This window comes from Magnolia sinica, chromosome 11 (genome assembly GCF_029962835.1).
Source record: "Magnolia sinica isolate HGM2019 chromosome 11, MsV1, whole genome shotgun sequence".
Classification (NCBI taxonomy): domain Eukaryota; kingdom Viridiplantae; phylum Streptophyta; class Magnoliopsida; order Magnoliales; family Magnoliaceae; genus Magnolia; species Magnolia sinica.
The window spans coordinates 72590289-72613694 of record NC_080583.1 but is presented as its reverse complement, the minus strand read 5'-3'; the positions used below and the strand labels follow the sequence as shown (position 1 = coordinate 72613694).

Here is a 23406-nt window from a genome sequence, read left to right as displayed (position 1 = left end):
GCACATGGTGCGGGTTTTGGGGTATAAAGTTTTATTATAAATAGCCACCCATTGAAGTCTTTTTTCTCATTGAAGATTAATAAAATTTCTGCGTTTTTTTTCTTCTGCTCCTCTGAGTTTCTGAATTGTGAAAATCCAATTGGATGTGAAAGCTTCCCTTCCTCGAAGGGCTGACTACCATGGTGCAAAGCCACACTCATCCCGATTTGCCCCCACCTTCTACCATCCATATTTCCCTTTTCCTACAGCCATCCCACCTGCAAATCCATCAATATTTTGGAGATGTTTCTCTTCTATAGCAGATTTTTGGAATCAGGCCATGTTGGAGGGCTAAAACTTCGACGAAGCACCACACACAGTCCGTATATCGGATCGGCCCGAAATTCGGGGGTTTTGAAGTCCACCCCTGGCTGACCAGACTCAAGGAGGCGCTTTCTGGGTTCGTGGTCCCCATGCACGTGCGGACAGGCCCCTGCACACGTGCGTTAGACCTGGCCCGCTGTCCACACGCGTGGACTGTCATCATGTCTAATCTTTTTTCTCTTTCATTCCTCTCTTACTTAATTCCCCTAACCTTAACCCTAGATTGCTTTAAATTCCAATTTATTTGCCCCTTTTTCCTAACCCTAGGGTTCCTCGAATTGAAACCTGTGAATTCCTTGGATTGGGGAAAATAATTTTGTGCATGTGTGGATGAATTTACTCTACTTTGAGTACTGTTTGGTCTATAACTTTGATTGATCCAGCCTTAGCATGTGTAGGCCTGGGCCTACATAGATTCCCCTTGATTAAGTACTCGAACTTTTGTGTGGGATATGAAATTGTGTAATTGTTTCTGAACTAGTGTGATCTAAAGCCTGAAAATCTTGCATATCATATTTGAATTTCATGTCTTGCATCACCCACATACACATCCGTCAAAAGGTATTATGTACATGCTTTTTATAAAGTTGTGATGTGGTCATTAATTGTTGGGATACATTTTTGTGCTCCATAAACTAAGTTATACACGTATACTATAATACATCCTTCACATATGCATGCCATGTATTGGGCTTTTCAGGTCGCCTTTTGAGCACTGCTGTTTCTAACACTGGTTCATATTCCTATGTCTAACTCACCTTGGAACCTCACACATTTTGAAGTGAATCTATCTTATTGGAATAAGCATGTTTGCGACCTTTTATCTCAACATACGAATGTAGCAAATTGGAAAAGAAGTTATGCATGACTACTACATTACAAAACTAAACCCTTGAAGATGCCCCCTACCTTTCAAAAGAGGTATTATATGATGCTTGACCCAAGAATGTTTATAGAATGCTCAGATTTTCAGCTTTTACAAGTGGGGCCCATGGTTCAGCGATCCAAGCAATTGATATTATGACCTACACTATGGATGCCCTATGAACTAGAATTCTCCTAGTTTGGAAGGTCATAGCCACTGACCTTTAGGCCTTTTGGTTGAATCTTGAATGTGGAAATTGCATTTTCTTCCTTAATCATCTATTCACTTGCTGGCAGCTGAGTCTCAAGTTGTTTCAATGAGTTTTAGAACTATTCGTATTCTGATACAAGACATGGAAATTAAATATGATATGCAAGATTTCAGATTTTAGATCATACTAATTTAGAAACAATCACAAAAATTCCACATCCCACATAAAGTCAAGCATTCAACAAGGGGGGTCTACAAGGGTCCAAGCCTACACATGCTAGGGCTGGATCAATTAAAATTATATACCAAACAATGATTAAAGGAGAGTAGATTCATCCACACATGCAAAGGATTATTTCCCCAATCCAAGGGATTCACATGTTTCAATTCGGGAAACTCTAGGATTATAAAAAAGGGGAATAGAACTTGGGATTTAGGAATCTAGAGTTAGGGTTAGGGAAATAAGGTGAGAGAGGAGTGAAATAGGAGAGAAAAGCAAACCCAAGATGATCCACACGTGTGGACAGTGGCCCGGGCTTGATACATGTACGTGGGATCCTGCCCGCACATGTGTGGGGCCGACGAATTTGAAATCAGCCAGCTAGGTGCTGGTCGGCCAGGGGGATCCACCTTCACACCGATCGGATGTCTGGTTTGTGCACGGTGCTTTGCCGAAGTTTCAGCCCTCCTACGGGGCCTGATTCTGCAAATCTGCTGTAGAAGAAGGATTGGCTGTAAAAAGGGTTGGGTTTGGAGATGGGATGGTTGTAGGAGATGATGAATATAGAGGATAGAAGATGGGGGTGATTTGAGATGGGTGTGGCTTCGCACTACGGTAGTTAGCCCTTCGAAGAAGGGAGGGTTTCGCACACAATTGGATTACCACAACTCAGAGAATTAGAGTAGGAAAACGCAGAATTTTATTCATAATATTCAATGAGAAAAAACCTACAAGGGGTTGCCTATTTATAAGAAAACCCTATACCCCAAAGGCCGTGTCATGTGCGCACACTATTACTTAGAGACGAAGTAACGAAAATAACAACTAATCAAAACAATCTAAACCGTTCATGATATTTCTAATAACAATAATAAGCAAAACTCAAAGTAGTAGATCATCTAGAGTAGTGGGCCACGATTATGAGATCCAATGGTGGGATCCACATGATGATCAGGTCTATTCCAAGGAACCAAAACAGTCTTCTAACTAGGAGGCCCTCCCTGGATGTCGTCATCGATCCAGATCAATGGTGGGGCCCTCCTCCTTGCGTGCTTGGGGGGGTGCGTGTTCGCGAGATGTCCCCATCAACTCTCTCCGGCTGTGAAGATTTCGCTACTGGCGAAACAAAACTTCTAAACTGCTCTAAGATGTTAGGATCAATTCGTTGAAGCTCCTCCTTAGTGAGCCACGTACTATCTGAAGCTGGGCGTGACTTCCACTTAATCAGGTACTTTTGAAACCCGCCGTTTAACGTTGATACTATCTGATGGCCTAGAATATCCTCTATCTCCTCTCTGGGTGTGGGAAGGTTAGGTATGGGAGGTAGAGGCTGAGAAAAAGGGTTGGGAAGAGGCCATAGATCAACGGAAAGGTCTGGGGAATCAGGATGGTTAGGCGAAAGGCTAGACAATGTATCAAGGGTCCCCTGAAAAGCAATTAGATCCTCCACATTGAATGTGGAACTAATTCCCATGAAAGGTGGAAGATCTACCACATATGCATTGAGACCGTTTTGTTTTATAATTTTGAATGGTCCAACACTACGCGCGTGTAATTTACGAACGGCTCCCTGAGGGTACCGCTCTAGCCTAATGTGGACCATCATAGAGTCCCCTACATTGAATTCCTTGAAACGTTTATGCTGGTCTGTAGAAAGTTTGTAATCTTCATTACTAATAGTGATCTTTCACCTGATTTCTTGATGCAATGAATGAATGTGATGCACAAAAGACTCTACAGACTCTAATGGCCTATGAGACAGTGACATAGGGGCAAGATCAATAGGCTTCCTAGGTTTATAACCAGTAACGACTTCAAAAGGACTTAAACTTGTGAACTTATTGACAGAACTATCAAATGCAAACTCGGCTATAGGTAGTACGGTGTCCTGCATCCTGGTGTGCTCCCCCACTAAACATCTCAGCAAACTCCTTAGGCTCCTATTGACCATCTCAGTCTGACCATCAGTCTGAGGGTGGTAGGCAGAAGAAAATTGGAGCCTAGTATTCATCATGTGCCATAGTGTCTTCCAAAAATAATTCATGAATCGCATGTCATGGTCAGACACTATGGTTTTTGGTAACCCATGAAGTTTAATGACCTTACTAAAGAACAGCTTGGCAACATGAGATGCATCGGAGGTCTTAGAACAAGGAATGAAGTGGGCCATTTAAAAAAAACGGTCAAAGACAACAAATATAGAATCGTGTTTCTGAATAGTTTTGGGGAGTCTAAGCACGAAGTCCATATTAATGTCCTGCCAAGTGATGCAAGGAACTGGCAAAGGTGTGTATAGTCCCGTATTTTACTTTTTCTGTTTTGCCAGTTGACAAGTACGACATTGCCCTATAATTTTGGCTACGTCTTACTTAAGGCTTGGCCAATAGAACCTATCCTCTATTAGGGCAATGGCATTGTCTCAACCAAAATGACCTGCGACCCCTCCTGAATTTAACTCCCAAATAAGAAAATCGTGGAGGGAGGTGCGCGGTTTGCATAAGCGATCGCTCCTAAACAAATATCCGTCTAAAATCAAGTACTCACTGCTAGCTCCTGATGGATTCTCTAACAACGACGCGTACACAACTCCAAAATCTGGGCACTCAGAATAATCCTCCTTGACACATTGGAGGCTTGTGACTTCGACACTCATAGAATTGAGTAACGCGACTCGACAACTCAACGCGTTAAGAGGCTTATTCTCTACACCGACCTTATGCTTAAGCACAAAAGTATACTCTTAAAGGAATTGGACCCACTTGACGCGCCTAGGGTTTAATTTCTTCTGAGAGTTCAGATATCTCAAGGCCTCGTGATCTGAGAACAAGACAAATTCTTGTGGCAATAGATAATGACGCCAGTGGCGTAGTGATTGCACTACTGCATAGAATTCTTTGTCATAGGTGGAATATTTTTGCTTCGCCTCATTCAGTTGTTCACTAAAAAAGGCGACAGGGTACCCTTCTTGACTAAGTACTCCTATGCTGACTCTTGACACGTTGCATGCGACTTCAAAAACTTCTAAAAATTTTGGAAGTCGCATGATTGAAGCTTCGGTCATCTCGACCTTTATCTCCTTGAAGGCTTTCGAGGCTGCCTTCGTCCTTTGAAACTCATTTTTTATGCAATCTGTGATGGGAGCCATAATGGAACTGAAGTCTTGAATGAACCGCCTATAGAAAGTGGCCAAGCCATGAAAGCTGCGCACCTTGTGAATATTGCGGGTTTCAAGCCAATTGACAATGGCTTTGACCTTCTCGGGATCCGCTGATACACCCTCAATTGACACAACGAAACCTAAGAAGATACCACTACTAGACATAGACGCACACTTCTTTAGGTTGGCGTACAATTTCTCGGCTCCAAGGATCCCACAAACTTGCCTCAAATGGTTGAGGCGTTGTTCCTTGGTCATTGCGTCTCCTATCCTACTTTGTTTGTCAAGGGTTTCCCGAAAGGATGGTACCCACTGAATATTGAATGTATTTTTGGGCGGGCCAGAGCAGTAATGGATGTTGTAATGCCTTGGGACCGGGAGACTGGTGCGTACAGAGGCTTTGCGATGGTTCGAATGTCTTTGGAGGAGGAATTAGTTAGAGTAGTAGGCATGCTGCATGGTGTCAAGTTCACTGGATGCCCGATGCTAGTTCAACGGGTGAGATTTGGCCCTGCGTTCGCTCATGCCCGAGTCTCGAACCAAAAGCCCCGACCAGCGACAACCAAGGCTTACCCGCCTAGACCATGCCCCACCCTTGCCCTCACCAACCCACCCAGTCCGACCCCCCACCTTGATCAACCGACCCTTCCTTTTCTAAAATAGGTGTACCCATTACAGTTAACTTGGCGGACTTTCGCAGGGCCAGTGAAGATCTTGAGGATTCTATCATCTTGTGCAAGGGGCTTCTATTTCTCAGGTTCGGGACTGGATATCAGAAACTATGGGTTTCCGGCCAGGTAACTACAAAAGTAAACCTCTCGGTTTCAACGGGTTATGGGTAAAGGTATGTCCAAGCATTAATCACGAGATGCTGCTACTAGCCGGTCATCTCCATTCCGGAGGGCCTGTGGCCAGAGTAATGAGGTGGGAAGAGTTCTCCATTTTCAACATGGAGAATGTCTGGTTCCAAATTTAGAGAATCCCGTTGGAGCTTTGGTTCGACGAGTTCTTCATCTCAGTGGCAGCCTATCTTGGTTCATATCTCGAATTAGACCCGAAGACGAAACTGGGGGGGGGGAGATTGGAGTCATCAGAGTTGGAGTTAGACGGAAGAAAGGCGTTTTGCCGCCCTCATCGGTGAAGGTGACTGTCGAAGAGCGGTCCTTTGAGTTTCCGGTGATCAAAGAAACTCCAGACGAGCAGTACCCTAGATGGGGCGACCTCTGGCGAATTAGAGAAGGCCCGACGTCGGTGCCGTTGGAGATACACCCGCCCTCCATAGATGAGAGCACCCGCCTTTGCGCGACTCTGACACTGGTGCAGTTGGAAGTCGTCACAAGGACTGTCCTCTCGATGGATCGGAGACACGTGGACCTCTTCTTCCGTCTCGAATGTCTTCTCCATCAGCCGCCTTGTCTCGAGATCCGCGAGCGTCGAATGCAGCTAGAAGTCGGAGACGCGTGGCGTGTCGACACGGACTTCGGGGACGTAGTACAGCAAGGAAGCCATTTACCCGGGGGATAAGCTGGTGAGTCTCTCGGTCCGCAAGGCTATCAGTAGAAAATCGTCAGAGGCTTTTATATTTCCGTCGTCCGCTTCTTCTCCCTCACGCAACGTCGGACGCGTGTCGCCCTACGAAGGTCATCAGGTGCTAGATGCGAGACACGTGGCTGAGTCGATGACTTCCTCTCGGTTTTCGTGTCATGCGTCCACTTTGGGTCCGGACCCGAACCCTGCTCCAACCCCTTCAGCTGTTAATCTCTCAATCCAACCTGATACCCACCCTATCATCATATCTGCTTCTTTTCCCGCCATTACTCCATCCATTCCCCACCCTAATATCCCTACCCTACCTTTCACTCAGACTCTCCCGCTCCTATTTGGAAAACTCTTAGCCTTATCCTTTCGCCCCTCCTCTCTTCCAATCCTTATCCTTTATCCGACCCTAAAGACGATTCGGGTGGGAGAGATGTCCAACTGCAGTCTCTCCGATTATCAGTCTCGCCCATCATCCCCAATCTCCCCTTCCATCTCTTGTATCCCCTCCGGTGATGCCATGGAGTTGGGTCCGGTCATGCTGTTCGACGAAAATCTCTCTACCGAAGATCTAATGGCGGAACCTCTCCAGATGATAGCTGATCCCCAGCTAGAGGCCATGCCCTCGGATAGGGACAGGGTAGATTTGATATCCAAGTTGCAGAACAAACGCTAGATTAAAGAAGTTATGAGGAAGGTTGGGAGGTCTCTAGGTCTATCATTTGGGGATCCGTTGGAAGATTATGTTGCCTTATTCCAGTGCATAGAAAACCGAGGCAGGCCCATCCAAAAATGCAGATCGCCAGTGAAACATCTAGCCAGAATATCTAGCAACCGCGAGCTTCAACGCCTAGAAGCCAGTCCAGGGTTCATTTCAGCTTCAAAAGCCTCACCCAGGACGTTGGGCAACCGGGGAAGCATGGTTATCCAATGAAGATTCTCTCTTGGAATGTTAGGGGGGTCGGCTCCAAGCATAAAAGGAGTCTCATTAAAGCTTCCATTTCTAGGAAAAATCCTGATGTAGTTTGTTTTCAGGAGATAAAGGTTGCCTGCTTCAAAGACAGCCTTTTGGCTATGTTATGGGGTGCGATCGATACTAAGTGGATCACATTGGATGCTGTTGGGTCATCGGGAGGGATCCTGGTTGCTTGGAAATCCTCCAGATGGGATCTCCTATCTTCCTCCAGGGGGAATCATTCTATCACAGTTAAACTTCAAAATAAGTGCTCTCCCTTCCAGTGTCTTCTCTTAGTAGTTTATGGGCCTAGCATTGACTCTGCCAGACCTCTGTTCTGGGAGGAGTTAACGTAGGCTAGACTTTCCTTTTCAGGGCTGACATGTGTGGTAGCAGACTTCAATGCCACTTGCTATGCGGAAGACCACTCCAGAAGCAGAAGGTCGACGCCTGTTATGATTCAGTTCTCTAAGTGGATCCAGCTCCATCAACTCATCGACCGGCCGCTCTCGGGAGCTAGGTTCACCTGGACCAATGTCTAGGCATCTCCTATTCAATCCCGCTTGGATAGATTTATCGTTTCGCCCGAATGGGTTGAGGCTTTTCCATCGATTCAGCAAGCGGCTTTGCCGAGAACCACTTCCGACCGCTGTCCGATTTTTCTTTCGGTGGATGAAGAAAACAGGGGTCCTAAGCCCTTTAGGTTCAACTCCTCCTAGCTCCAATCTGATGATCTCCGACAGAAGATTATTGAGTGGTGGTCTGGTTTTCAAGTGGCGGGTTTTGCTGGTCATAAAATTTTATGCAAGCTCAGACTTCTTAAAGCTAAAATTAAGGAGTGGCGTTAGCAGGAGGTCACGAGAAGAGAGGTTGAAGCCGATGCTTTGTTGTTGGAACTCCAGCAAATCGACTCGGCGGCTGAAGCCAGTCCATTACCGCCCAATTCTTTGTCCAGGCAAATCACCATTATTCAGATTTTGTCGAATAAAGCCATTGAAGAAGAAGCTTCATGGAGAATTAAGTCCAGAGCGAGATGGATCGCTGAGGGCGACAAGAACACGAAGTTCTTCCACAATATGGCCAACTTACATGCTCGTTCGAAGGCCATCCTCAGCATTTTTGATAAAGGGAGCAGAATAGAGGATAAAAAGGAGATCGAAGCGCTAGCCATCACCCATTTCAACGTCTTTCTATCGGCGGAGAGCTGGGAGAGACCTCACTTGGATAACATTTCCTTCCCAATTCTGGAATCTGCCGAAGCAGAGAAGCTGGAAGTTCAGTTCTCTGAGGAGGAGATTAAAGCTACAATCGATGCTTTGGGAGGGGACAAGTCGCCAGCCCCAGACGGCTTCCCGATAAGTTTCTTTCAGACTTTCTGGGAGGTGGTCCGCGTCGACCTCCTCTTCATTTAGGAATTCCACAGTCGTGGAAGATTATCGAAAGGGCTGGGAGCATCGTTTATCTCCCTCATCCTCAAGGTGGCAGGTGCCAGTTCTTTTTCCGAATTCAGATCTATCAGCCTGATAGGGAGCCCCTACAAAATTCTAGCCAAAGTTTTAGCTTCTCAGCTTTTGAAGGTTATTGGCAATCTGATCTCGCCTAATCAGAATGCTTTTATAAAGGGTAGACAAATTACGGATGGTGCACTGATAGCTAATGAAGTCCTCTACTCTTGCCATAGGTCTAAATCAAAGGGCATTTTTTATAAGCTGGATGTAGCAAAGGCGTACGATCATGTTGACTGGGACTTTCTTCTCTATATGCTATCCCGGATGGGCTTCGGGGCTAAAGTGGAGAATGTGGATAGCTGCCTGCATTGGCTCGACCCACTTCTCAATTATTCTCAACGGATCCCCTAAAGGATTTATTAGAAGTTCGAGAGGCCTGTGCCAGGGAGATCCCCTTTCTCCTTTTCTCTTTCTGATTGTGGCAGAGGCACTGTCTTCTATGTTATCCAGAGGGCAGGAACAGGGGCTTCTATGTGGAATTACGCTGCCTGGTCTTCCCAACCCTCTCACCCACATCCAATTTGCGGACGACACTCTCATCTTCTCGGAAGATTTGGCGGAATGTATTGATAACCTCCTTATTGCCCTTCGTTGCTTTGAAGATTGCCCTTCGCTGCTTTGAAGCGATCGCTAGACTTAGGATTAACATGTCCAAATCTAAGATTATGGGTATCAATGTCCCTTCTCCCACGCTTCAGGCCTATGCAGACACTCTTGGCTGTCAGGTAGTCGCTTTTCCAACTTCCTTCGTTGGCCTTCCTCTCTCAGTGGGTCGACCGCCGAAATCCATGTGGGACAAGATCATCAGCAAGTTTCATAAGCTCCTCGCCTCCTGGAAATGCCGTTATTTATCTATGGGAGATCGCCTCACCCTTATCAAAGCTGCTTTGTCTAGCCTCCCCCTCTACTTCATGTCTCTTTTTAGGTGTCCCGGTCAGGTGTTCAAGGCCATTGATAAAATTAGAAGAGATTTTATGTGGTTTGGTAAAGAAAATCAGAGGAAGTTTCACTTGCTAGGCTAGAATGATGTCTGCAAGGTCTTCAAGGAAGGTGGGGCAAACGTGAGGAACCTGAAAACGATGAACTCCGCGTTGCTAGGGAAATGGGTCTGGAGATTTGCTACTAAAAAGGAGGCTCTATGGGCGTTGCTAGTTAAAGGTAAGTATGGCTCATCTCAGGGGGACTGGTGGCCTAAAGATTCGTCGCTCTACAAGGTTTCACATATCTGGAAAGGGGTTCTTAAAGTGAAAAGTTTAGTTATTCAGCACAACACGTTCGAGTTGGGCGATGGTTCTTCTATTCGGTTTTGGGAAGACCCTTGGATTGGGGAACGGCCCCTTAAATTCCAATTTCCGCAAATCTACCACCTGTCCCTTACGAAAGACTTCCCCATCATTAACTGCTACTCTGTTTCGTCTGGTCGCATCGTCTGGGATATCAAAACCTTCAGAAATCTTGATGATAGTGAAGCTTCAAAGTTCGAAGCTCTCATAGAGTACATTCTTCGGTACGCTCCCCTCCGTAACCAACCTGATAGCCTTCTGTGGCTGTTAGAGAAGTCAGGCCATTTTTCCGTTAAGTCTCTGTACGCTGTCTCCCGCCCTGCGAATTCTCATGTTCAAGATGCGTCTCCGTTTATTTGGAAGTATCCGATTCCTCCTAAGTTTATTTGTTTTACTTGGTTAGCTAGCCGCAACAGAATTCTTACCGTTGATAATTTGGCCAAGAGAGGAATGAAGATTGTTAATATTTGTCTTTGCTGCACGAGTAAAGCTGAATCGGTCAACCACTTGCTAGTTCACTGTTCCTTCACGTCTAAAATTCGGGCCGACTTCTGTCAGCATTTTTCTGTAAGTTGGTGTGCTCCGGACTCAGCTGGAAGGCTGCTCTCTTCTTGGAATGGGCAGAATGTTGGGAAGGCCAAGTCCATCATTTGGCGTATGGCAATTATCGCGATATGGTGGGCTGTTTGGGAGGAAAGAAATAATAGTTGTTTCAATAATGCTTCCTCCTCCGTCTCGGTGGTTGGAGCTAGGGCCAAAAAGTTGGTGATAGAATGGGCTTCTAATGTAAACAATTTAAGGCTTTTCGATTTTATGTTTCTAGGTTGTTAGGGGTCGTCTGCCATCTCGGCAGTATTGCCCTTTCCCCCTTTTTTTTTTTTGGTTTTCTTTTGTTCCCTTTGTTTTCTTTCTCCCGTTGTTGTTCCTCTTCTCCTCTTTTAATGAAGTTGTTGTTGCTTTTTTTTTTTTTTTTTTTTTTTTTTTTTTTTAAGTAGACGACTAGGAACTTCCCCATGAAGGGCCTTAACACTTGGGTCATCACATGCATGAAAGTACTTGGGGCATTAGTCAGCCTAAAAGGCATGACTAGCCACTCGTATAGTTCATCCTTCGTCTTGAAGGCCGTCTTCCACTCATCAGCAGGGCGTACACGGATTTGGTGATAATCACTTTTGAGGTCAATTTTTGAGAAGATAGTAGCATTGGCCATCATATCCAATATGTCATCAAGACGCGGTATGGGAAACCAATACTTGACTGTGATTTTGTTGATGGCCCTACTATCAACACAAATCCTCCATGTGCCATCCTTCTTAGGTGTAAGAAGGGTGGGCACAGCATACGGGCTCATGCTCTCTCGAATGAAACCCTTTTCTAAGAGCTCATCAATTTGCCTCTTTAAATCTGCATGCCCCTTTGGGTTCATTTTATAATGAGGGAGGTTTGGTAGATTCGCCCCAAGGATTAAATTAATGGCATGCTGTATATCCCTTATAGGGGGAAGCTCATCTAGTAGATCTTCAGGAAAGACATCAAGGAACTCATTTACTATCGAAATGGCCTTAGTGGGTAACTCTACGCTAGCCTCTGGTGCACTCTCCCTAGCCACAAGGGCGTATACTACGGAGTCGGACTCGGTCTCTCGCTCAAAGTCCTTAGCATTTAGAATATGGAGAGGTTTAGACTTGGACTTCGATTTCTTCAATTCTTTTGAATTACTAACACCACTTTGTGTGGTAGACTCCTTTCCAGTCATGTTCTTGGGTGGAAGTGGGTTTAGCTTGATTTTCTTGCCCTCAAACCATAATGTACATACATTAGAACGACCAAATATGGTGACATCCCTGTTATAGAGCCAAGGCCTACATAGAATATTATGGCCAACATCCATGGGAACAACATCACACCAAAGTGTCTTTGTATGATCCAAACTGAATAGGAACAAGACAACGGTGCATGACTAGAATGGAAGTTTCATCAACCCAAGACACTCTATAGGGTTGAGGATGGGCTTCAAGTTTCAAGCCCAAACGGCTCACAGTGCTAATCGATGCCACGTTGGCACAACTATCACTATCCACGATCATCTTACAACTCTTTTCACCACATTTTGCGTAAGTATAGAAGATTGTATTGCGGATCTAATCATAAGTATTCTTGGCTTGTGCAAAGGCGTAACGCACAACTACGAGGGTCGCAGACTCTTGCGCTTCCTCTTCCTCATCACTAGGGATTTCCATTGGCTCATACTCTTTGCCTTCGTCGTCACTTTCTGGGGGCACTACTTCTACTTATCCATCAATAAGGAATACCTTAGTGCCCTCTTTCGTGCCACACTGGTGGACAAAGTGACCAAACCCTTGACATCTAAAACACCTAGTTGCCTCACTTTTGCGCGAACTAGACCCAACAACCTCTTTACCCTTATCATCTCTGGGCCTAGACTGAGAACCACTGGAAGGCTTGTGTTGATATCCAGTGCTGGGCTTAGCCCCAAAAGGGTTGGCCTTATCGCCAAAATCCGCCTTCCCACATATGCTTTTGAGGTATTGCTCGACCTCCAACACTACTTGATACATCTGTTCAAGAGTGTCTATGTCCTTGGCGAGCAACTCTTTTCTAATGTCAGAATGGAGGCCCATCTTAAATCGAGCAAGAGTGAGTACGGGGTCGTCATCAACTTTACATCGGGTCAAGTACTCTTCAAACTTCTCAATGTATTCAGCCACACCCATGGAACCTTGTCGAAGAGACTATCATTCCTCAACCAACCTCAAGTGATAAGAAAAGGGGAGGTACTTTTCCTTAAGAGTTTCTTTCATTTCTCCCCAGTGGACTATCGAGGGCTCCTTCGACCTTTCTTTCTTTTGCTCTACAGTAGCCCAAAACCTCTTTGCTTGGCCCACAAGCTTCATCTTGGCGAATCAAAGTCGACAAGTATCCGACATATCATACCACTCAAAATAGTGATCCATATCCGCCAACCAATCTAGAAAAGTCTTAAGGCTCAAGTGGCAAATGTAGGGGCCTCTACTCTAACTCCCTTGAGGAGTTGCGCTTCTGGGTCATAACGATCATGATGCCCCTCACGGTGTGGGTGCACGGGTACGCACCCATGACCAATTCCTTGGCCACCTTCATTCCTTAGTTTATCCTCCCGACCACCTGCCTGAAATTGGGCATCTTCCCCAATAGTGGGGTTTGCTCGGGCGGAGGTCTCTAGTTAAGTAACGCGCACATTAAGCTGTTCAAAGCTTTGGTCAATACGTTGTTCCAAACGCCTACCCAAAGACTCAAACTGTCGGGTTATATTGTTCATTGATTCTTGCAATTGCTCTATGTTTAGTGTAAGGTGCAAGCCAAAACCATGACTAGTACGTGTAGGCATACAACTACTCCCTCAACTCAAAGACCCTCTAACACAACTATATGCACCTAAATGGGACTAAATGATCCTATTAGACTCTATATGAGGGAAACCACACAATGCTACTAAAATTCCAGCAACCTAACTGCCCAAAGAGTTTGTCAACAAAAAATTCAGCCAAGAAATTTGGAGATTTTCTGACAGCAAAAAATTCAGCAGCCCTTAATATGAATGATGGGTCCTAAACAGCCCTATATGATGAGATTTAATGGAAATTAAACGTGAGTAGACTAAACCCTAAACATGCAATGCAATCTCCTATGAAAAACCTAAGCTCTGATACCAAATTTGATATAGGACATGGAAATTAAATATGATATACAAGATTTCAGACTTTAGATCATACTAATTTAAAAACAATCACAAAAATTTTACATCTCACATAAAGTCAAGCATTCAACAAGGGGAATCTACAAGGGTCCAAGCCTGCACATGCTAGGGGTGGATCAATTAAAATTATAGACCAAACAATGATCAAAAGAGAGTAGATTCGTCCACACATGCAAAGGATTATTTCCCCAATCCAAGGGATTCACATGTTCCAATTCGGGAAACCCTAGGGTTGTAAAAAAGAGGAATAGAACTTGGGATTTAGGATAATTTAGGGTTAGGGTTAGGGAAATAAGGTAAGAGAGGAGTGAAATAGGAGAGAGAAGCAAACCCAAGATTATCCACACATGTGGACAGCGGCCCGCGCCTGACGCATGTGCGTGGGATCCTGCCCGCACGTGTGTGGGGCTCATGAATTTGAAATCAGCCAGCTAGGTGCTGGTCGGCCAAGGGGGATCCACCTTCACGCCAAGTTTCACACTGATCGGATGTCTGATTTGTGCACGGTGCTCCGCCGAAGTTTCAGCCCTCCTGCAGGGCCTGATTCTGCAAATCTACTGTAGGAGGATTGGCTGCAAAAAGGGATGGGTTTGGAGATAAGATGGCTATGGGAGATGATGAATATAGAGGATAGAAGATGGGGGCGATTTGAGATGGGTGTGGCTTCGCACCACGATAGTTAGCCTTTCGAAGAAGGGAGGGTTTCGCACCCAATTGGATTTCCACAATTGAGAGAATTAGAGAAGCAGGAAAAGTTTTAGAAATTATTATTATTATCATTATGATTATTATTAGTATTGTGTTGGGGGGGGGGGGGGGGGGTTGTGCGTGTGCGCGAGATGTCCCCATCATCTTCTCAAAAAGTTTTAGAAATTATTATTATTATCATTATGATTATTATTAGTATTGTTGTTGTTGTTAATCCAGTTAGCTTCGTCATGAATCCATGAATTCCAATTATTGAATTCATCCATTTTGGGTATTTGTTTTCAGTCCTCTCTCCACAACAGGTCTCACTTATGGAGCATGTTTTACCAGTTTGGACTAGTTTGTGGAGGTCAAAGAGTGCTAAACTACTACACAAGCATATACACTTAGGTGTGAGGGTCTCATTGCTAAAACATTCTGAAATGTGAGTTTTTTTCAACTTCTGCCTTTTTGTCAATCTCCTTTCTTTATTGATATATTCTCTGTGGTTAACAGGATGGAGCTTTTAGGTGCTACAGGTTCTCACTACAACAAAGGTTGACTTCATTTCATTCTTTTCAATCAATATTCAATAGTTCACTGCCTGACTCCGAACACAGCCGAGTCATCTCGTGAACATACCCTCTTCCCCAATTTTTATGGAAAATTTATTGGGTGTCAATGCTTCAGGGTTTGAATAGCATCCTGATGCGTCAATATGGTACAAAGGGCCCATGGTTTGTTCATCTGGACCACGGATCTATATGGCCTCCCAAAAGATTCCAGATTGAAAGATCCGAGCAGTCTAGTTTTGTTTAACCCTTTTTTTATCTCGCAGTTTTTTTTATTTCTTAATCTTCTAATTGTAGGCTAGTGATCAAAGCTTGGGATCTTCTAACCTGGAAGTTTTCTGGGGCATTCCCCTTCCATGGTGGGGCCAACCAGAAAGGCCTGATCACTTAACCATGGGTTCCACTTGAGCAGACTGATGTATCAGGGCACGTTTCACATCTCAATGCTTCAAGTCCTTATGATTTGTCTCCCTTTTATGTCTCGTTGAGTTGATTGACTTGCTCAAGCCAAAGTTGGAATTGTAAGACTGATTTCTGAGTCAAGCCTAAGTTTTTGAACACTGGTTTTATGACATTTAGCTCATGTAATAGTTTGCTCTCTTTTTCTTTTTCTTTTTCTTTTTTCTCTTTTCTTTTTTCCTCTCTTTCCCAGTTAATTACATTCTCTTGGAGAGAAAAGGAGTCGTCAGCATTATTACTCATAAACAGTCCACAGCTGCTGATGTTTTACAGTCATTTATACATGCTCTTGTGGTAGCAAGCCTTGTGGATAAAACTGGATCCGTGCATGCAGAAAGCCACCTATGGATGGATAAATATTACACGGTTTTCATAACAAAGGTAGTGTTCTGTTGCCATCCTTTCTTTTTATTATTTAAATACAAGCTCTGGTTACTCCATTTCGAAAGTCCAGCAGATCAATACAGATTAAGGGCCCATTTGGATGCACTACCTCAAAAGAGGATTTCTGAAAAAGGGGGGAGTTCTGCTGGAAAAGGCCTGCTTATTTGGTAGACTCCTATTGGTTTTTGCTGAGTCAATGTTTCAGCACTCATTTTGTTGAGCAGGAGATGAGATGGGGGCTGCAAAGTGCATCTAAAAGCAGAACACCAACTGCCATTTGGATCAAAATGGCGATTCGGCCTGAAAATCCCTTTCAGGGGGTTGTGTCCAAATGGGCATTAAAGGGAAGGAAATATGAAGTCTTGAGGTATGCCACTCTGTGGCGCATAATGCTTTAAAAACCATACTGGACAATGAAGCTCGACTGCTTGGACTGGAATTGTTACTGCTGCAGTTTCGACACATCTATAAACCATTTATGCAGTTTTTTATGGTCCAGCCATCCAAAACGCATGGTCTGCCCTAAATTTGGCTAGTTCGTATGGGACCACTCTGAATTGTTGGCTCATCACCACCATTGATATCAAGTTCTGTGGATCAAAGAACACGCCAAGGCTCAAACACAAACCTCCCAAGGATCTTTGTCGACCCAGGCTACAACTTCATCTTTTTAAATTATTGAACTATTTTACCCATTTTACAAGTTACAGTAGTAATTGATGCAGGACATGAAAATTAGATATGATGTGCAAGATTTCAGGCTTTAGATCATAATAGTTTAGAAACAATCACAATAATTCCACATCCCACATAAAGTCAAGCATTCAATAAGGGAAATCTACGAGGGTCCAAGCCTACACATGTTAGGGTTGAATCAATTAAAAATTATAGACCGAACAATGCTTAAAGGATAGTAGATTCATCCACACATGCAAAGGATTATTTTTCAATCCAAGGGATTCTCACGTTTCAATTCAGGAAAACCTACAGTTTCAAAAGTAGAATAGAACTTAGGATTTGAGATGATCTAGGGTTAGAGTTATGGAAACAAAGCAAAAGAGGAGTGAAATAGAGACGAGAGAGAACCTGTGATCAACTAGCACGTGTGGACAGCAAACCAGCCTGACACACCTGCGTGGATGGTGGCTCGCATGTGTGCGGGACCCACGAATCTAGAATTGGCCTGCTAGGGCCTGGTCAGCCAAGGATGGGCCACCTTTCCTCTAAATTTTAGGCTAAACGGATGATCGGTTTGAACATGGTGCTCCGCCGAAGTTTCAACCCTCCTGCAAGGCCAGATTCTGGAAATCTGCTGTAGGAGAAAGATTAGCTGCAAATGTGGGTGGATTTGATGAGGGGATAGCGGTAGGAGATGAGGAATATGAAGGGTAGGAAATGGGGGCGATTTGGGATGGGTGTGGCTTCACACCACGGTAGTTATCCCTTCGAAGAAGGGAGGGTTTCGCACCCAATTAGGTTTCCACAACTCAGAGAATTAAAGAAGTAAGAAAACGCAGAATTTTATTAATCATTTTCAATGAAAAAAACCCTACAAGGGGTTGCCTATTTGTAAGAAAAACCTATACCCCAAAAGCCGCGCCATGTGCGCGTACTATTACTTAAAGACGAAGTAATAAAAAATAACAACTAACCAATGCAATCTAAACTGTTTATGATGTTCCTAATAACGGTAATAAGCAAAACTCGTGATGATCGGGTCCACCCCAAGGAACCAAAACACAGTCCTCTAACTAGGAGGCCCTCCATAGATGTCGTCATCAATCCAAATCGAAGGTGAGACCCTCCTCCTTGCGTACGGGCGTAAGGGGGGCGTGCGTGTGCGCGAGATGTCCCCATCAATAATTTTTGCTTCTAGAAATTTTGGTAAGCACATAATCACCTCTACACCTTGTTGTGTGTGCCAATGCATCATGTTTGAGAGGCATCCCAGCCTCACATCAGTTGAGATATAATGTGTAGATGACCTGGCCCATAAATTAGGCCGGTAGTGTCAATGGGTAGGCCATAAGTGGATGGTCTTCAAAACATTTTTCAATGGTCCACATTCAATGTGTGCGTCAGCCGTCCGATGAGTAAACTGACGTGATCTTTCATGTCTGGTCATCTACATGCTGGAGTTTACCTAATGCATGGCTCAAACGCTCCACACACTTGCTAGGTTTTCACATGTAGATGCAGACGTGTGATTTCCATCGATAGACTTTTGTCATCTTTAAAGTTTAATCGATTTCCGGTCCATTAAACTGGTTTGGTCTAGATCAATCAATTTTGTCTATTCCAGCTTGACCGGTAACCATGCTGGGTTGGGAGGCCAGTCTGGTTTTCAAAACATTGCCAGCATCCGCAATCACCAAGATCCGATGCCTTGCACATGCCAGCACATCTATTAAATCTGAGCCGTTCATCAGGTCACTTGCCCAAAAATAGGCTGGTCTATCGGGTGGGCCTCCACATTGAAATGGGCATCTAGGAAAAGATAACCAATAGTCCTCATTCAACATACATGTAGGGCCTGCAGATTAACAGGCCCAATTGAGTTTTAGGCCAGGGCACATTACCAGTAGGACACACCTGATGGACAGCCTGGATCTCTTACAATATGTTATGTTGGCACATGGGCAGCATCTGGGTTGTGGTGACTGTAGATGGTGGATGCAAGTAACATTCGTCTTCTTTTGAAAGCATAAGAATGCATTGTTTTTGCATTTGAATGTGTCCAGATGCCCAATAGAAATGTCGTTTATGTATAGACTGTTGAGGTTGCTTATGCTGTTTCTAATGCGGATGTGTTTGAGTGGTTTTGCTTCTTTGCAGCTGCAGTCATCAGGATGGAAGACGGAACGTCTTCTATCGCCTTCGATTGTTTGGAGGGCACATTGGATTCATGGTCCTTCGGATGAAAAGATCAACTAGGTAAGCCTCTGCTCTGTTATATCCCCTTGTGCATTCGATCCTTGCTCATGCCCCCACTGCAGAATATATGAATTATATCCTGCACAGCAATACACGACTGTTTCTTGCTGTACGCCATCCGATGATGCGTGGCCCATGGTTCAGCGATCCATAACATTGAGCTGATGGCCCCACTTGGAATTGAGACACCCAAGAAATATCCCAGAATGGGTGAATCCTAACTATTGGATCTTTGGTCATTTTTTGTTGAATGTTGAACCTTGATTTATTATGTTATTGACCCCTATTTGTGGGCCATGGAATGGATTAAATGTTTAGGATGTCCCAATCTGGAAGATTTTGCCAAATTCCCCATTGGCGGTGAATTTCATCAGGTTGATTGCCTGAATCAGCAAACTATGGGCGCCACATGTACAGAATATTGCACAGCAGCGAACTTTTCAAGTGGGCCACACTTTGTAGATATTGTAGCCCAAAAATCAGGCCGGTCATCATGTACAGAACAAATGAATACCCCGCAGCCCAACCAATGAGTAAACGTCCAATGAGATTCCTGGGCCAGGGTATGTATACAGTGTGGAGCCCACCTGATGGACGGCCCAGATACTATGTGTCCCACATTAGACATGAGCATGTGAACTGATGTGTTGATAGATGGGGTTGTAGATGATGCTGTGTGCAGGCTTAAAACTCTAGTTTGTCTAAATATTAGTACATAAGCTACATCCTTGAATTCTCCAGATTTTCTAGCTGTGATGATTTTACGATATTTACAAGCGCAAGGGACTTTCTCAGCATTCTTGTGAAGAAAGTGGTCAGTGCAAGTCAATTCACCTGTGCCTTTTATGGTGAGAAACATGGGTATTGATTGGCAAGAGCCCCCCGACTTTGGTAGAATTGGTTGGCGATGCCTTTCAAGCATTCCTGCCGGTTTGCGCCATTCAGTATTAGAAAAGAGAATGATCTTTGCATGATTTCTTGAACTTCCATGTTTGATCTTGATCATTCTTCTGAGTGGGTTAGTTTTTATTGGGCCCACCTAATTAATCACCCTTACCATAAAAGAACTTGTACCATTGCTTGTTTTAGTATTGCACGTCTCTCTTTTATGCATCCAACCTGTTCACGCCAACATCACACGCAGATTGATGATGGGCCTCTTTTAAATGATCCTGACCTTCCATTTTGAATGCTATTGATTGTATTGTATGTTTAGGATCATAATTTTAGACTTTCTAGTACTTAGTGACTGGACTTGAAACTCAGCTGACTCCTAGTCATTTGTGACTCATTTCTTGAGTATGACTCAGTCCAGAGTCGATAATACTCATCGACTCGGTTCATTGATTCACTTGAACTGAGTAACTTGCCTGATCAAACTGTTTTCTAATAAAAGGGGCCACTCATTTAGAACCGAAAATCTTGCTGAGGTCTATAATTTTAACACACCTTGGGTTGTGGAACTACTGATTTTAAGCTATTTTATGTACTTTATCTTAACATTACAATTTTGATATTTTTTATTATTCTAAATACATTTAATTTAAGTATAGATATGTAGTAAGTAAAGGTTCAACCGAGTCTTTTAGTCGATCCGTCTTGGCTACACATCTAATGGCCTGTTTGGTTACTCAAGAAGACACTCTCCATGAGGTACGCTAAGTTTCTATTTTTTCTATCCATATGTGTCACATGTACCATAAGTGAGACCAACCATCTTCAAGCACCCCCATGTGTCGCATCGACATCAAGCATCTCACATGCTACATATGCTGATTTGCAGGTGTATATATGTCACGTGTACCAAGTGAGCTGCCTTACATCTTCTAGCACCTAGATAGGATAGGTCCATGGATGATCAGGAAGGCCCATGACCTAGGTTAGCAGCCTCTAGAGCTGGGCATTGAATCGAGTCGGACTGAGTTAGGGCTGACCCGACTCAATCCGGTTTTGAAATATGCTTGACCCGACTCGGTACCGAGTCTAGCATGTCTGAACCTATCCGAGTCGGGTCTAGCTTGGACCAATCCAGACCAAGTATCGAGTCGGGTCGGGTGCAATAGGTATCCACAAGCTGAAATCACAATTCAAAACCTAGGTGCACTTGCCAGGTTGCTGCCTCTCCATCAGCTACACATCTCAAATCAGAAACGTCATATGTAATTTTTTTTAATTATACATGTATGAGTCAAGTTTCAGATCAAGTCAAGTCAGTACCGAGTTGGATTTCGGATCGAGTCGAGTCGAGTAAGTGGGTGACTCGAACTCAACTCGGTGAGTTCGGATTGGACAAAGTCAACTCGGATAGGCTCACCCACTCGGTTCAGATTGAGTCAGGTCTGAACGAGTCGGATGAGTCGAGTCATCCCATGCCCAGCTCTAGCAGCCTCCATTGCACTTTGGAGGGGCACTGGTCCCATCAAGCAAGAGAGAGAGCTACAGTCATTATTTTGTGGCGGAGGGGGTGTGTACTTGCAACAACAGCAAATACAATTCAAAATACACCTTCAGCCACCTCACATGTGCCGCCTTGCATCTTTATGGCCCACATATATTAGTACAATATTTACATGTGCCCTACATGTCCCCATGTGTCAATGTGTCAGATCTATACAAAAGCTAAAATGTGTACAAGAGGCATACACTTTTCCCCAATTTTTTTTTCTCTTCCATCTCTATTTCAAGGTGTTTGACAAAATAACAGTTGGCACATTAGGATACCATATCAATGCAAGCCTTTCTAGATGGGTGTATGGAGTAGCCTGTCCCGATGGGCTGTGACCTGAGATTCCAACGCAATTCAACTAGGCGTAAGATCATTTGATTGGTGTCATTTTTGCAGGTTGGCCAATGAAGAGTGGGCTGGACTGGATGGACATTGGAAATATATAACTCAAACTTCCCTCATGACCAAGAAATGATTATGTGGACATGCCAGGGCTATTCATTTGAGAGATTGAAAAGATCATTCTGTGGGGTGTGCTGGACACATGTGAGATTTGGGCCATTGATTGGAGAGGCCCACCATGACCATTGCCCTAGCCCAGCAGTCTGTTCTCTGGTCTGCTCATCAGGTGAGAAACATGTTATGTGTGGCCCATTTGCTGTCTTTCCTTATTTATTTTGTATTGGAAATACATGAAGAATAGCAGAACTGTGAAAAGGATCCAATATAAAGATCACTTGGGGGGCAAAATTGGACCAATCCATTCATTAGGTGGGCCACAAACATACTTTTTGAGACAAATCAGCTGCTGTCATATTGATTACAACCAATTAGCCATCCTAATGAGTTGATCATTTGGTTTCGCTTTTATGATCTTTATGATCAGGTCCAGTCCACTTTTTTAAAACGGTACGTTCCAACCCAATTGACACATTTTCAGTAAACAAATTCAGTGCATTTTTTGGTCTCTGACCTCTACAAATTGCTTTCGTGATGTAGACACTTTAGATCATGTTTGGATGCAACCTCAAAAGGGGTGTTTGACACGTAAATACCATTACCAAGCTAACCCTAATACATATTGGGTGTGGTTTGGATACACTTTTTTAAACCCATCTTGATCCCTTGATGAAATGAATGTTGCTCGCATCCAGCTGGACATTGAAGGCATGTGGTAAAGCACCATGTGTGCGTGTACGGGCGTGAAATTTACGTCTTTTTTTTACTGTGGATCTGTCCCACTGTTAGGCGCAAACCAACAATAATAAGATTAGTTTTTGGAGAGTCTACTGTCTGAGTTTTGAGAAGACCTCTTTTGAAGAAGTTCATCCAAACAGCCTTGAATTTGAGATATTTATCAGGTGTACAACTTAATTTAAAATCCAGACCGTATGGGCAATTAGGCCAAGATTTTTAAATTTTGAGGTGTTTTTTAATTATTGGATATTATTGGGGAAATCTTGCTAAAAATAAAAATTGACAAATGTTTATTACAAATCAATGAATAATTAATATATATATATATATATATATATATATATATATATATATATATATAATTTAAAAGATTAAAAAATTGTACTTAATAATTTTAGGGCGTTACCCCAAAAATGAGGAAGATCCATATCTCAGGTGGACCACACCACAGGGAAAACAGTGTTGATTGAACATCCACCATTCAAAACTTCTTAGGGCCCATTGCAATGTTTATTTGCCCTCTGACCTATTAATAAGGTCACACAGACCTGGACGAAGGGAAAATACAAATATCAGCTTGATCTAGGTCACACAGACATGGAGGAAAGGAAAATACAAATATCAGCTTGGTCCGAAACTTCTGTGATCCCCAAGAAGTTTTCAACTGTAAAGATTCAATCCCCACTAATTTATCTGGTGTGGTCCACCTGAGGTCTGGATCTGGCTCATTTTTTGTCTCACGCCCTAAAATGAGCTCGAAAAAAATGAGCTCGAAAAATGGATGGACGGTGTGAATGAAACACATACATCATGGTGGGGGCCACAGCTTTGACATCAGCTAGCTGGCTGGTGTTGGAGTCACCAGCCAAACAC

General features: G+C 43.8%; 1 protein-coding gene across 4 annotated transcripts in view; it reads left to right on the top strand.

The window, feature by feature from the left end:
• LOC131219337 (protein root UVB sensitive 3) overlaps positions 1–22318 on the top strand; it is a 77832-nt gene extending 55514 nt beyond the window's left edge. For 2 of the 4 annotated variants that reach the window (XM_058214420.1, XM_058214419.1), the window contains 5 exons: positions 14848–14986; positions 15058–15098; positions 15766–15953; positions 18792–18890; positions 21733–22318. In XM_058214420.1, the coding sequence (XP_058070403.1) occupies positions 14848–14986; positions 15058–15098; positions 15766–15953; positions 18792–18890 (467 nt within the window). In that variant the 3' untranslated portion in view covers positions 21733–22318. Of the gene's footprint in view, positions 1–14847; positions 14987–15057; positions 15099–15410; positions 15635–15765; positions 15954–18791; positions 18891–19631; positions 20081–21732 lie in introns of those variants that run through there. The other 2 variants (XM_058214418.1, XR_009158114.1) reach the window with 2 other exon arrangements.
• The last annotated feature ends 1088 nt before the right edge of the window (positions 22319–23406 follow it).